The 16,623-nt window shown below is 38.2% G+C and overlaps 1 protein-coding gene and 1 long non-coding RNA gene across 2 annotated transcripts in view; both read right to left on the reverse strand.

Annotated features, from left to right (window-relative positions):
• Positions 1-16,623, reverse strand: part of LOC306988912 — a 55,623-nt gene that overhangs the window by 11,469 nt on the left and 27,531 nt on the right. The window lies entirely within an intron of this gene.
• On the reverse strand, positions 12,310-14,412 carry sox2 (SRY-box transcription factor 2). Its single transcript, XM_079594110.1, has one exon. It carries the CDS (start codon positions 14,152-14,154, stop codon positions 13,207-13,209), a length of 948 nt encoding a protein of 315 aa, XP_079450236.1. The 5' UTR covers positions 14,155-14,412; the 3' UTR covers positions 12,310-13,206.

Consider the following 16,623-nt stretch of genomic DNA (forward strand, 5'->3'; position numbering starts at 1 on the left):
ACTATTTCTTTTCATGAAAATGAAGGTCCTTAGAGAGAGAGAGAGAGAGAGAGAGAATGAAATGAAATGTTCAGACATTTTAATTGGTCACACTGTTCATTTGTACAATTAATTTAATTTGTACATTTAAATTTAAGTTATGTTATAAATTATAATACTTTATTATTTTGATGTGTTTATAATTGTTATATGTATTCCAAGCTTTGGCAATATTGTATTGTGTACAGTCGTGCCAATAAAGCAATTTTGAATTGAATTGAGAGAGAGAGAGAGAGAGAGAGAGAGAGAGAGAGAGAGAGAGAGAGAGAGAGAGAGAGAGAATAAAATATTAATATTTCACCTTTTACCTAGAGAAAAGTTTCACTTCATAGTTTTGTCTCACAACTGTCTTCTCATCCGCTATTCATCAGATCTCAGATCAGTCATTACGGCTGTAAAGATGGTAGTAATGTGTGTAACATCAATAGCCACTGAGGTGGGAAACTGGAAGGCCACGTTTCCATTCACGCAAAACCTTGGAGAAAACTTTACAACACTTTCACCCTGGATATGTGTGGCCGAAGGTTTCACTCTATAGGCACGGCTAATGAATCTGACACCGGTGGCAAAGGTGACATTATTCTGAGGTAAACAAGCCTACGAGCACACACACACACACACACACACACACACTCGTGTCCCTCGTTTCGTCCAGGAACGGTGTAATAACAGCTTGAACTCCTGACAGGAGTAAAGACAAGACGCTCTGCACCCGAGCTATGAGTATATCACGGTTCACTTCTATCATAACCACACACAACGATCACACACTCTTGGCTTTCTCGAGCATTATCTCGGCCTTCCTGAGAGTCCAGTGCAGTGTTTCCCGCTCGCGTCGGCCGTGATGTGACAAGAGTGATGATACCAGCGCTTAGACCCATCGTCCAAGCAGCACTCAAACACAATCAAATACAATCAGCAACATCTCTCTCTCTCTCTCTCTCTCTCTCTCTCTCTCTCTCTCTCTCTCTCTCTCTCCCCCCCTCTCTCTCTCTCTCTCTCTCCTCTCTCTCTCCTCTCTCTCTCTCTCTCTCTCTCTCTCTCTCTCTCTCCTCTCTCTCTCTCTCTCTCTCTCTCTCTCTCTCTCTCTCTCTCTCTCTCTCTCTCTCTCTCTCTCTCTCTCTCTCTCTCTCTCTCTCTCTCTCTCTCTCTCTCTCTCTCTCTCTCTCTCTCTCTCTCTCTCTCCCTCTCCCTCTCTCTCTCTCGGACAGCCTCAGTCTGTTAAACGTGACAGATGGAGTCGGCCCCCGAGAGAAGATCTGTGTGTGTGTGTGTGTGTGTGTGTGTGTGTGTGTGTGTGTGAGTCGCTCCTTTGATCACACCATCTCCTCTGTGACCGGCCCAAATCATTTCGAATCACACAACAGGTTGACTCAGATTCTCGGGCCGCATGTAGTTTGGCCTTGTTGAAAGCGAGTAGACATGAATCCTCCATCTCCACGTGACGAGGGACGGGGATCATATATGTTATGTTATGTTATGTTATGTTATGTTATGTTATGTTATGTTATGTTATGTTATGTTATGTTATGTTATGTTATGTGTTGTTATGTTATGTTATGTTATGTGTTGTGTGTTGTTATGCTATGCCATGTTGTGTGTTGTTATGTTATCTTATGTTATGTGTTGTGTTGTGTGTTGTTATGCTATGCCATGTTGTGTGTTGTTATGTTATGTTATATGTTTTTGTTATGTGTTGTTATTTTATATGTAATAATATCAATCAATCAATCAACATTTATTTATACAGCCCTTTAAACACTCAAGGTGAACCAAAGTGCTTTCCAAAAAAAAAAAGTTGATATTTACTTAGTTGTTATGTTATATGTTGTTATGTTATAACACAAACCAACATAACATATAACATAACATAACATAACATAACATAACATAACATAACATAACATAACATAACATAACATATAACATAACATAACATAACATAACATAACGTAACATAAAATAACAACATAAACATAATATGTTATATTATATTATGTTACATTATGTTATGCTATGTTATGTTAGATTTTATGTTATAACATGTTACAACAAAACACAACATAAAATGTTAAGTGATGTACATAACATGTTTACTACGGTTAGGTTTAGCGGTCGGCCTTGCGTTTGTGAATTCATACATGAAATCGGTACCTTGTTAAATCGTTAGTTCTTTACGTTACATTTTCTGTCATTATAAAACCCTGTGATTGTTGATTACTACAGAAATGACTTAGACTCATCCTTCGCTTTCTCAAAGAAGTTACTGGGAAGCACTTTAAGTTTAATTAATAATCATTTCCCTGTTAAAACATGTGCGTGAGTTGTGTTGTGAAGCCACTCGTAATGTTTTACGGTCATGTTTAGGCTTTATGTTGTCATACAAAGTTGTATATAAAGTTTCCACATAAAAGTGTTTTTTTCACACTAAAATCATGTTCAAGCAAATAGTTTGACATCTTGTTTCTGTGCTCCTGAAACAGTGAGTGTTTCCTTTACAAACTCCTTTTATCCACATTTCACTTCCGAGTACACGTCCAGTCTTTCGCATGTGAGCAGCGTGTTGTGCTGTCCAGACTCGGACACTGAAGTTTAACACACTGTTCCTGAGTCGATGCAGTTCGCACGGCCGTACACACGTCCACCGGCTCTTCTCTCAACCAGCCCGACTTTTAATACGGTTTTAATGACCACTTCTACAGCGCTGAAGAGATGCTCTCTCTCTCTCTCTCTCTCTCTCTCTCTCTCTCTCTCTCTCTCTCTCTCTCTACTCTCAGAGCTGCAAATCTGTCAGGCCCGGCTACATTCTCACCCAGGTTGTCAACCGTGCTTCTCCACGACAGGGTCACGGGGTTAAAATCGATTTCACAGGCCACCTGGAGAGCCTAGTCCGCAAACTGACTCAAAAAATTTATATCAGTCTTAGAATTGCCTACCACCCAGGGTTGGGTTGAGCTCGCGCTCCCCCGAACAGTCCCAGGCTCAACAGAAGTTGGCACAGGCAGAGGCTGGGGTTGTTGACCCTGCAAGCTGACCTCTTCAAACTTCAACTGAATTGTTCTGGCAGTTTCCACGGCGACAGGCCACTCCAAGCTGATCCTGCTTAGGCTGAAGAGGGGCGCAAACTTTACTATAATCTGCCGAGCGATGATACAAAAGTTGAAAAAAGAGGCTGAACACATCAAAGGTGATGTAAAACATCCTATTAATAAGAAGCCAACTATGAAATATCATTTTGCTAATTTGGTAAATCAGTCACTAAATCGGACCGTTCAGATCACATTTCATTATTTCAACACTGGTTTCTTTCCCAATCTTGAGAACTTACCAAGATTTAATTTGAGAACTGATGTGATTAATAAAAGTGTGTGCACATGTCATGTGTCCTGCATGGGCATTCAATAACCCAAATGCGTTCATTAATGTCTATAAATTAAGCTCTATAAATACACTATTATTGATCATCTCACATCATCTGATAACGATTGTAAATGTTGAAGTGACTGGTCAAGTCCAAGATCTTGACCAGTCACTTCAATATTTACAATCGTTATCAGATGATGTGAGATCAGATGATATAGTAAAACTGCACAAGCTGTCATTACACATTCATCTTTTGAGTTATGAACTTCATAATATGTTGACAGGTGCAATTTCATAAAGCTGATATATGTTTAATATTCTACCGAAAGCAATAGAACGTATGGCTGACACATAATTAATACAAAAAAACTTCTAGATTGACCTGCATATATATATATATATATATATATGGTAACACTTCACAAAAGGTTCATTGGTTAACATTAGTGAACTACCTTAGTTAACATGAATTAAGAATGAACAATACTTATACAGCGTTTATAAATATTACTAATACGTTATTGAAATCAAAGGTTGTATTTGTTAATGTTAATGAACTAACGTGAACAAACAATGAACATCTGAACTTTTATTAACTAACATTAACAAAGATTAATAAACAAATGTATCGCTCAATTGCTAGTTCATGTTAGTTAATACATGAATTAATGTTAACTACACTGTAAAAAAACAGTTGGTGTAACTTAAAAAAGCAAGTTGCCGTAATTTTTTTTAGTTCGTTGTAATTAAAAATTTGAGTTAATGCAATGAAAAAGAATGGTTTAATAAACAGAAACTCAAAATAGCATGTTATCTTCACACATTAGTTATCAAAGTTGATTTGACAAAATATAAAAAGTTGTTAAATCCTGAAAATATTTTTTTACAGTGTAATGAACCTTAAGTGTTTGTTTATATATATATATATATATATATATATATATATATTCATATTAATTACATGTTGATTGTTTAAGTTTAGGTGTTCAAGTGTTAACGGTGTTTATCATACATATGTAAGTATACTAATAAGTAAGCTACTTATGTCGTTATGTCTTGAAAACCTTGTAATTACACACTGTTATTGCTAAAGATAAAGTGATTAATTATATATACATGAGTGGTGTGTAACATGCAAGTTCTACCAATAAATCAATAGAAAATAAAGTGGTAATTCAGGCTTTGTTAGGACACAATTGCCCACAGGGAACCCAGCACTTGGGTTGTTGGCAGATAATGCCATAACTGCCCACCAACTGTTGCGTGTTTTAATGGGACTCGCTGTGTTTCTTATGTTAATTGGGCGGGCTGAGCGCAAAGACAGTGAAATCTCATCCTGCGACTAGATTGGCTTTTCAGAGGGAGATGTCATTTGGCTGAGCTCTGATCTCCTCGATAGGGAGATAGGCACCTGATTCAAATGGTTTGCCTGTTCCCTCTAGTCACTCGATCGGCGTGTGAACTCTCTTATTTACAATCAAATGGCCTGACCGGGCAACACACACTTCAGCAGCTCCCGTATCACTGCATATAGGCAACAACACCCTCTTTTAACTCGCATCACGCGTTTCATCACACCACCCTGTTGGCAGATTTCAGGCTGTTCTCGTTTATGGAAACCATTTTAAACGTAGATTTACGGGTCTAGAATCTCATAGATTCCTAGGTTGTTGTCAGAAACTTTATTTATTAGATGTAGGCCTGCATGCGTTAAAAAAACGTACGATGCAATGATGCAACTCTCCAAAGAAGAGAGGAAAAAGTGTTATTAAAAGACGAAGAAAAAATGTTGTTTTATTTTTTCTTGAATCATTTAATGTGGTAGGCTATCATTATTTATGAGTAGCATATCACTTAGATTCAAAACACATGATATTTGTATAAAAAAAAATACAAATAAACGTGTTTTCAAGGTGGTTATTTCAGTACTTTTTGCTTGATGGTTACACCACTTGACATATTTGGGCAGCTCTTTTCACGTATTCGTTTTATGACGTTTGACACACAAACGAAATCTCGCGCTAAAAATAACAAATATGCATAATGTCGAACTGTCATTTGTTTTTGCTCCAAACGTGTGTCCTGTTTAAAGCGTGGCATTCCGTCACTTGCAGGGAACGCTGGAGTAGCTCTTTGAGACTGAATGAAAGATCGAAAAAAAAAAAAACCAAAAAAAAAAAAACCTTTACATTCCAGCAGGGTCTCTGACGAGAGCACAGTGGCCATTCAAAGATTTTAGACCCAATACTTGAGAATTAATTAGACTCTTGCAAGATAGGCATGGGGTGACCTAAAATGAGAAGCGTGTTTTTTTTAAAAGCTCTACTCTGGCTTTATTTGAGGACTATATTATACTATGTCTTCCTAAAATTAAAATTAGCAAACGGAATAATGTATGCACTTTTCCATTCGAAAAGTAGTTGCTGCAATTAGTTATAACTATCCTATTTAAAAGTTGTTGAGATTTAAATGAAATAGGCTGTCCAACTTAACTAAACTAAACAAAGTTAACTAAACATAATATTTTACGTCAAGCACGAATAGCCTACGTACTTTTGTTAAAAGTTGAAACAACACATTATTTCTTATTCTAATGTTGAAATTGAAGTTTGTGATAAATCATATTTAAATATTGTGTTTTGTGGACTTAACGTTCGAACGATGCGATCCTTAAGGTGTTCTTGATAAAGGAACGAATTCGAATCGAATATCCAGCCTCGATTCGATTTAACGGCTCCGATTAAAAGTGAAAGTGTCGGGGAGTCCGCGTCATGCAGACACCTTTAGGGCAGGAAGAGCCACAGATGTGAACATTTCGAGAAAATTAGTTGTCAACAAGCCCACGCGTTCCATTCAGATGACACGGGGGTGACCAGAGAAACATAATGGGCCATTCAATGTCCAGACAAACCCTTTCTTCTGAAAGCACACATACGTCTGCGCTTGATCCAAAACTGCGAAGAGAAACGAGTCCCTGGGAATATTCCCCCCCAAAAAACATTTCCTATCCTTGTCCAATCGCCGATTTCATCAATCCATTTTAGCCCCTATATCTTCAGCTTGTATGAACTTGTCTAAATCAAGCCTAATGACACACTTTACCAACAAATAACAGATTTAAATAGTGTAATTGCTGATAAATATAATCTTTTTTTAATAGGATGACCCAATTGCTTTTAGTGTCATTAATCAACATATATGCTATGTACAAGCGAAGCTTGAAATTGGCGGAATGAGGAGAACAATGCTCTGCTGTTTCTGAGGGTCAGCTAATGACAACCTCCTAACAGCCCCCAAACCTAATGCTGGGAAACCAGGAAACAAAAAAACTGATTTCACATGCTGGAGATCATCCATGCAAAGAGTGCGTCATAGATAGGCTATAGCTACACATCCACCTGATGGCATTTCCGGAAATGGGAATGAGAACGAATATATTTTGAATATGTTGTTATATTTGAAGAGGAATAAAGAAAACTGCAGGAAAAGCAGTCGATGCGTTTCCGCGGCTCGATACACATTTAGTTTACATTAAAATCGAAGTGACCGCTTTGTTTTCGCTAAATAATTATAACGGATATTTTTTTTCTGAGCTTTAAAAATCTTTCCAAAACTAAAAGTATTTTCTTTGCGTTAATTAAAAGTGTTGCATATAGCTTTTGCTGCTACGAACAAAAAACAAGCCTAGTTTTAAACCATGCAAATGTTCTAAATCCGAACGAACGAAAATCGCTAGTTTTTAAAAGCCAATGCAATTTTGATAAGGCACGCACAAATGAGTCGAAATTGGTTTAAAATTGTATTTCAATAAATTTGAACAAACACTTTCCTCCAGCTTAATATTAGCGCAGGGTCCCCATCCCCCGTCTGTCCCAGTCTATGAGACTCAGTGGTGCATTAAAAGGATCCGCATTGCTGTGACTGATCTGCTTTATAAAAGCACAGATTGTTCCTCGCGTGGGATGAAATACTCGCACCTCAGCTTTGCATATGGTCAAACTTGTTGCCCCGCATAATGATACAGGACAGAAACACACGGACTGGGGTGTCATCTGTTGCACACACACACACTGACACATGCGATCTGCTTGAATAGATTCATTGATCAGGGGTGCGTTTCCCGTACAACTATATAGCTCACTGCTTTAGTACGATGCATCGTTGGAGAAATCAACTAGCTCGTCACGACTGTTTCCCGAAACCGTATGTCGCAAAGTATCGTTCAACCACGTTGGTTGACGTCTCGCACGTGGTGGACTAATGAATTATTAATCTGTTTGAGATCGAATTAACGCTAGATTTTGTCATATAAGTTACAGACATGGCATCTGAAGACCATTTCTAATTTTTCTCAGTTATTTTGCTTTATTACCAGACTCAATATTTGGCTCGTTCGTACATAGTAGAGCGCGTTCGCACATGCGCAGTCTTCAAAAACGGTGCTTTAAATCTCTTGACAAACTAAAAGACGTAAATTACATCTGTATGTATTCTAAATAAATAACACGGGTTGTACTGAATGTCAGCTTGCTTATTTTGCTAAAGATAAGGATTTATTCAGTCTATATCTCATGTAAACTAGAAACTATGCTTCTAACCACAGCTCGAGAGCTGTCGTTCCAACCACACAAGTTTGCGATGCTGTTTGCGAACGTTCGTTGGAACGATGGTTTCGGGAAACACCAAATCGTTGAACTATGCTGATAACGACGGAACTTGCGACCATAGTTGGCTAACGATGCTTTCGGGAAACGCACCCCTGAACGGTTCGATCCGTTATCATGAAAAAACCTATCGGCTATTATAACAGAGCTCAGAATTGTTGAATTTGAATCTTTGAAACTACATTTGAAATCGTGCATGAAGATCAAGGCAATGGCCAATCAAATCAGAACAACTGTCCAAATGCACACTGAAAGATTTTCATTGTCTGGCCATATACAACATGTAATGATAATAAAAACTAATTTTTCTAACTCTAAATATCTCTCCACCATGAGGCTGGATTGTTCTGCAAAGACCCAATCCATATTATTAATAAAGAGATGATGGTTTACATTGATGTCGAGAAAAAAGCACCAATTATCCTGTCATTAATCACGTGTGCATTTGGAACAAAACAAATAGTTTATGTTCAAGACCGCATCCAAATAATTTTTCAGGTTTGACGAATGTAGCGAATCAAAGCTGCTGATGTATAAACACGCACCAGACAATACAAACAATTAAATATATGAACATATAATTGCATGCAAACAATAAAAAAAGGAGTGTGCACTTTAGTGTCTTTGAACAGTATGTCATGGGATAAACAGGGTTCTTAAGAAAAAGTCGTATTAGCATTTGCAAACAAGAAGGCTCTTACTAAAATGTAACTTTGCACAACAAAGACTCTGACAGTAAAAAAAAAAGAAGAAAAAAGAGAAGGACTGGCATGCGTGAATATGATGACAAGCAGTTGTCGGAAGTTGAATTGGAGTTGAGTGCCAAAGTCTCCAGCAGGATCATGGGTAAAATTATGACAGAATGCACAGTGGTATTAAACAACGGGTTTGTTTTAATCCATCCGTTTTCAGACTGTTTGTAATGTCGCGCGCGCGTAAACAAACGATCGCTATCTATAAAATATAACTTCTTTAGTGATGTAGCCTATCAAATGCTTCCATTGGACAGAACAACCAACGAATATCAACACAAACAAGCAATGACATGGACAACATCTGCTTGCATACTGGTACACGCACTTGTTGGATTCATGAAAATAAACGGAATGCTTAAAGATAAGAACGCGCCGCGGTGTTTTGTTCAGGTTCGGTTCGGGCCGCGGCGCGAGACTGCTGTGGTGCTGGCTGACAGTGTGTGGTCTCATTGAGCCCCACATCCCCCTGTTTCCCTGCACCTGCACTGGATCATTCACCCAATGAGAGACATCTCTGACAGTCCTCAATTCAGCCCAGTCCCCCTCCATCACTGCCCCCCCTCCCGCAAACACGACCACAAGAAACAACTTATTACTTTCTCCAGATAGTTTGCGCCTTTCTCCACACATTCACTCTCAGCGCCAGCAGAACACACATTACAGACACAAACACACACGCTATAGATGTTCACAATTTAAGTCATTTATGCATGTGATGCATTACATTATTCTTTGTAGAATTAAAATAATGAGAAAAACCTAAAAATAACCGATTCATAATTATTTGCTTAATACAATAACAGGCCGAATAATAACAACAACGATGTTTTAATGATTATTAAAAGCCGACATTTTAATAAAATCAGATGATGAACTGTTGTATACTGATATTGTTATACTATTATTATACTAATAATAACCAACAACAACAAATAAATAAATATAACCACAATCTATTATATGTATCGTATAGGGTACTAGCCTATTAAATGCTAGGCTATATTTATCATAACTTTTTATCTTCTGTCAAATCAACAAAGATAATATGTGGTTCAGATAACCTCATATTTTGAGTTTCTATTTATTAAACCAATCTCTAGGTTGTATTAACTCAAATTTCTAATTTCAATGAACTCAAAATGTTAAGGCAACCAGGTAACTTACTTTTTTTAAGTTAAACCAACAATGTTTTTTTTTGTTGTTGTTTTTTTACAGTAGAGGTTTATTATTGGGCTTTTCCCATTGGTCAATCGGCCTCATATATGCAATCCCCCATTAAACTTAGTTTTTGCTCATATTATAATGAAATTGTCGTCAAGACTTGTTTTGCCGAGACAAAACATCATAGCATTTGAAGGGCTGGGGTCTCTATTAGACCTTAAATCCGTAAGTATTTTCAAAAATAGTCCGTGTTACTGTCTGTCACCTGAGATCAAATCTTTAAAAAGCTCAGGCTGAAGATGTCCCCGTGAAAAGGGTTTCTCAGAGATGAGAGTTTTGAGTAAAGTCCTCGAGCGCGCGCTTACCACCTGTTGCTCCACAGATATATCTGCGTCTCCACAACATCATCCCATATAATATTCCCAGCGATAAACGAGCGATTTCAACAAAAGCACTTTATAATGAATTTTCTAAATATATAACTAGGCAATAAAACCACACACACGACATGCTAAAGCACCTCTTTTCATGCTATTATTCTTAAACAGAATCCACCACGCATTCCCAACAGAACTACAAAATCAGATCCATCATTTATTCGTCTCATTACATGTCTCATTGTACAGCCTGTGTCAATATAATCCCGCAAACCGCATTTTTTCCTAAACGCATTTTGTTTTTACATAAGTGTATGTGTCAATCATCAAAAGTCAATCATAAAAGTTATTTTAATCAGTATTTTTCAGCTGTCAATCTGTGGTTACACATATCCGTTCTTCAACAGTGCATCACTTCCATCGTTAAACTGCTTTTTTTTTTTTTTAGGATACATAAGAACCCTGTTTTGAAGTTATATGTAATGAACCTTAAATCGCCACATTTCAGCAAAAACTGTTTCTTTACACACTGAACCTTTAGGAACGCTCCTTTTTAGACGCGTTTCCAGTTCACTCAAATTCCCAGTTTATCAAACAGATTCAGCCATTACAACCAATTCCTCTGCTTGTATAAATAATGGATTCAAGCAGTGCTCCCTGACCCTTTGAGAGTCCGGCAGGGACACGTTTGTCGGAATGAGCCCTCGTCAAATATTCATTCAGCGCTTAATGTGAGCCGTTCTCCCCCGAGACCCGCTGTAAGAGATGCCTCGGTGCCTTGGCAAGAAACACCACTCATCTACCAGAGAAATATACACACACACACACTTCATTCATCTCCATCATCTCATCTCGACTCAACAAGAACCAGCAGCATGTTCTCGAAACGGTGTCAAACACTAACCCTGTTTTAATACATGAACATGAATGTGAACGCATGATGTTTTACTGGCATTCTATTTCATTCCGCAAAACTCCAAATCGAATTTTCAGCGATCGAATGTGAACGGTTTTTATTATTTAAAGAACTACACTGTAAACAATTATATGATCAATAAGTTGACATGTTTTTACATGTAAAAAATAAGTTAAGAAATGTTCAACTTTTTGTTTGTTATACAAGATTCAACTAATTTTTTAAGTCAGTTTAATGCAATTTAAGTTGAAATGACTTTAACATCCAAGTTGAACTTTTTTTCACAGTGTATCAATATGCATCTAAAATATTTGAAAAATTATATAACATCATATATGTTATAGGATATGCTAACACGTTATAACGAGGTAATAGTTATTTATTTGTATTGTTTTATAATCAACAATATAATTGCTATTGGAAAAACACATAATCCAAAAAACCGCAACTCTAAATATCTAATATTATGATGAAATTTTAAAATATGAAATGGAAAAACTTAATGTCGTTTTAAAAAATCTGCGCGCAAAAAAATATATGAAGGAATAAATTCTTGCACTCTAATAAAAATGTGAAATAAAGTTATAAAGTATGTGACTACCTTGCCGTGCGTCTTCATTTCGTTTGGGCCGTTTTATCTCCCCGAGCAGAGCAGAGATTTACAGGCAAGAAACCTAAACGCTGTGCTGTCGCTCACAGTCCTCGTGTCCACTAAAAACATAGAGACGGTGTTAACTTAATGCTCACTACATTTAAAGAGCATCTAACATTTCATTTGTTGGAATCAAACACCAATAAACACGCTGTCATAATTCTGCACATGCAAGTCCAATATACTTACTTTTAAAGAGTTGCACCCTTGTGTAAGTGTGTCATCTTATTCCGACAAATAATTCATCAAATTGTGTTTGAGTTAGACACTGTGAATGCTTTTTAAACCATAAGTGACATCATTTAGAATGCATATAACTAGATAAGGAAATATATCAAGCCAAATGTTAAATAAAATCAAAAACCAGAAACAATTTCAAATATCCAAATTTCAAAAATTTATTCATTTCAAACTGCATATTGAAAAAAAAAAACTCAGATTGTAACTGTTATAATGATGTTATTAGTTAAAATATATACATGGAGCGTTGGCAACTGCGTACAGGCCACATTTTACAACTACGAAAAATGAAAGTTTTAAAATAAAAACTTAAAATATCACAGAAAATGTACAGAAAATTTTACAAACCATGAGAAAAATAAAGAACACAAACTTCATATAGGCTACCTAACAGATGAAGAGTGGGAGACCGAAAAGAATCAAATCAAATAAAAGGTCTAACCTGCGAGAGTGCCTCTGTTCGTTCTCTCATTTAGAACTTAATCATATAATAATAATAATTATGATGGTTTATTTCTATGTACCTTCAGTGAGAAACTCGTTCTTTCATTTCAGCGTTTGCAGAATTTTTGGAGCATATACTGAAGCAGTAAACATCAGTTATTGTGCCATATTTTTCTCTCTTTTTTTTTGTTGCACAAATGCCTTTTTATAAAAACGTAACTTCCTGCTGTTTACAAACATTACATCTGGTTGTTATTATGTTTCTTTGATAAATACTGTACAAAAAAAAGTCGATTGCAATAATAAAACATTTGCTTCACTCTCCCCCCCCCCCCCCCCCCCGTTTTTCTACTTTTCCAAATCGCATACACCTTCTGGAATTAAAAACAAAAAAAGCAAAGCAAAGAAAGGCAAAGAAAAAAAAAAGAACAACAGAACGACAAACTGTGTGGAGTTCCTACCGTTCCTTTTTAAATAGAAAGCAAAAGTTTTGTGTTCTTTCCTTGAGCTCTATACAACTTTCCCCTCCCCAAAAAAAGTGTTCTGTACAAAAATAGTCCAAAGGAGTCCAGCAGTGTAGAAAAGTTCATTTTTTTTACATGTGCGATAGTGGCATCGTGCCGTTAATCGTCGTGCCGGGCACAGGCGCGCTCTGGTAGTGCTGGGACATGTGCAGTCTGCTCTGCGCGCTCTGCTCCTGCACCTCGGCCCCGGGCAGGTACATACTGATCATGTCCCGCAGGTCCCCCGTTTGACACTGTCCGGCCCGGGAGTGAGAGGACGACGTGACCACCGGCGGACTCGAACTGGACTCAGACTTGACCACCGAGCCCATGGAGCTCAGCGTCATTCCCGGCGTGCTTTGCTGCGAGTAGGACATGCTGTAGGTGGGCGATCCGTTCATGTAGGTCTGCGAGTTGGTCATGGAGTTGTACTGGAGCGCGCTCATGTCGTAGCGGTGCATGGACTGCATCTGCGCCGTGTTGTGCGCGTTGAGCCCCGGGTGCTGCGGGTAACCGAGCTGCTCCTGCATCATGCCGTAGCCCCCGTTGGTCCAGCCGTTCATGTGCGCGTAACTGTCCATCCTCTGGTTGACCCCTGCGCCCAAGCCGGCCCCTACACCCACACCGGCGCCCATGGCGTTACCGCCCGGCGCCAGGAGCCCGCCCGGCAGGGTGTACTTGTCCTTCTTCATGAGGGTCTTGGTTTTCCTCCGGGGTCTGTATTTGTAATCCGGGTGTTCCTTCATGTGGAGAGCCCGAAGGCGCTTGGCTTCGTCGATGAACGGCCGCTTCTCGCTCTCGGACAGAAGTTTCCACTCGGCCCCGAGTCGCTTGCTTATTTCCGAATTGTGCATTTTGGGGTTCTCCTGTGCCATTTTCCTCCTCTGGCCCCGCGACCACACCATGAAGGCGTTCATGGGTCTCTTGACCCGGTCCGGGCTGTTTTTCTGGTTGTTTCCTGAGGAGTTGGTGTTCCCCGTGCCCCCCGTGTTGGGCTGAGGCGCCGGGGGCTTCAGCTCGGTTTCCATCATGTTGTACATTTAAAAACGAGTTTATGAAAGTCTTCCCCACCAGCAGTTAAAAACAACAACAACAAAAACAAAAGAAAAAGTCCAAAAAGTGGAGGCTGCTGAAGTTACCTTAGCAGTTCTGGTAACTTTGCTGAGGAAGTAAGCGCTATTAGGTCCTGTTGGTTTCCACAAACTTCTTTTCTCAGTCTTGAGGAATCGACACAAACTCGGTTTCCCTCCTCGCCAGAGCCCTTGTCAACTCCTGATACTTTTTGAACAAGTTAATAGACAACCATTCATAGAGCGACTGTCAGCGAATATAAATGGGTTTGTCGCTGACCAATGAGAGCGCGTCTGCTCCCTCAGCCACGACTGTGTGTCTCTCGGATTTGCATAAAGGGGCGGGGTTACGCGCGGTCAGCAGTGCAGCGCTGAGCCACAGGCAGCACTTCTCCACCAATGAACACTGTGCGTGCGTGTGTGTGTGTGTGTGTGTGTGTGTGTGTGTGTGTGTGTGTGTGTGTGTGTGTGTGTGTGTGTGTGTGTGTGTGTGTGTGTGTGTGTGTGTGTGTGTGTGTGTGTTACCAGAGAAAGAACTAAAGTGAGAATATTTCACACAAACGACTTTCTAATCAAAGTATATTACAGGGACGGATGATCTTAAGATCCTAAAACCAAACACTGGAGCACAGTTGTGCTTTTTGTGTAAAAAGTTGTTGGTTCGTCGCTTTGTTTTGAGAATAAAGTAGGCTATACATAAATGAACGTCTAAATGAACAGACTGTTATAAACAATTAAAAATAAAAATATTTTTTAGTGAAAGTTCAAACATTCTGTCTTATAATATTATAAACTTTTGCTTGTATATTTCTTAAAACACCAAAATGCGTAGAATAGTGTTAAATAACAATTTAATTTCGTTCTAATATTATAGTTATAATTAATTTGGTGATCACTCGCGGTTGTTATTTGTAAATTAATAAACAACTGCATTTATTAAACTTTTTAACTGTTATTTTATTTCGTCCCATTTTTTTTAAACAATATCCATGAAATGGCTATTTATAAAGTAGCTATACTTCAACTGGCTCAAGCTTAATGCGAATTATAAAATGCAGAGCCGTCAATCATCACACACAGGCAGTTTTGTCAGGGCTGTTGTCATTACATCACCCTGAACAAAAGCACTACAAAAGCTGACTACTGACCATCTGAGTTCTGAGGATTTGTGTTATTGCAATCCACTCCATGAAGAGTGACAAGGGGAGAGGGTTTATTCAGTCAAAATAACATCCACCGACAGGACGGCCTGATAATCACACACTTTCATTAAACCCGAATAACAACTGTTCTTCAAGAGTTAAGAGTCGGTCATTCTTCAGAAGAAGTTGAACAAAAGTGGAACAAATATCCAAACAGGCTTAATGTCAGGAAAACACGCAGGAGGATTTTTTTTTATGTTGTTGTTGAGTTTTTTTGTTTTTGTTCTACAATGCGCGAAAGCAGATCTTATTATGTTTCAATAGCGTCCTCTTGTGGTGATATTTATATATGAAAAGGCTCACACTTTTAGAATATTTCCCAGCACCACATTTACGCAGACGCGATCTTCCATAAATCTGTTTTATTAAAAATATACACCACGCGATATAATTTGCAGCGAATACAAAAATAGCCGAAATTACAAAGAGCAAACACAACGGAAAACACAAAGGTAGCCTACAGGGGCCTAACGTGAAGGGGTTTCAAATGCACTTTTGAAGGATGGATGCAAGAATACATAAACACATTTAACTTCAACTTCTAAGAACGTGAGAATCTGAACACGATGCGCAAACTCTCTCTCTCTCTCTCTCTCTCTCTCTCTCTCTCTCTCTCTCTCTCTCTCGATCTGCATTTGAGTGCCTTAATCTGCTTATGGAAATGTGTAGAACAGCGGGGAATCTCTAACATCCCAGAGTGGCTCCTGCTTTGGCTAAATTGTTAATTGTCACAGTTCTTCACAATAGTTGTGAAAAGGCAAGTCTCTTAATGTCGACTACAATATATTTTAATGATATCAATCGATTGGTAGGCTATTATAAATATTAAAAAGCAACATAAATAGAATAATCGTAATCTGTCAACCCTGATTTTAAAAATCAGTATGAAAAAAAAAAGATATAATTTCGTGCACATTTTTTATCCTAACAATACGTTAAACCTAAAGCATGGGATCTAAACGAATAAATGAAAATAAAATGTTAGTCAATTATTTTATGTTTGCGTTCAATATCTCACAACAAATTCAGTCCATCTAAATACATTTATATGTACAGAGAAACAAACACAAACCATTCTTTGAAAGTGAGGTTAGAATTATTCAAGCATTAAGTCTTAAAATTAGGAGATAATTAGTAAGAGAGAGAGAGAGAGAGAGAGAGAGAGAGAGAGAGAGAGAGAGAGAGAGAGAGAGAGAGAGAGAGAGAGAGAGAGAGAGAGAGAGAGAGAGAGAGAGAG

The sequence above is a fragment of the Phoxinus phoxinus genome (genome assembly GCF_949152265.1).
Source record: "Phoxinus phoxinus genome assembly, chromosome: 20".
NCBI classification, from domain to species: domain Eukaryota; kingdom Metazoa; phylum Chordata; class Actinopteri; order Cypriniformes; family Leuciscidae; genus Phoxinus; species Phoxinus phoxinus.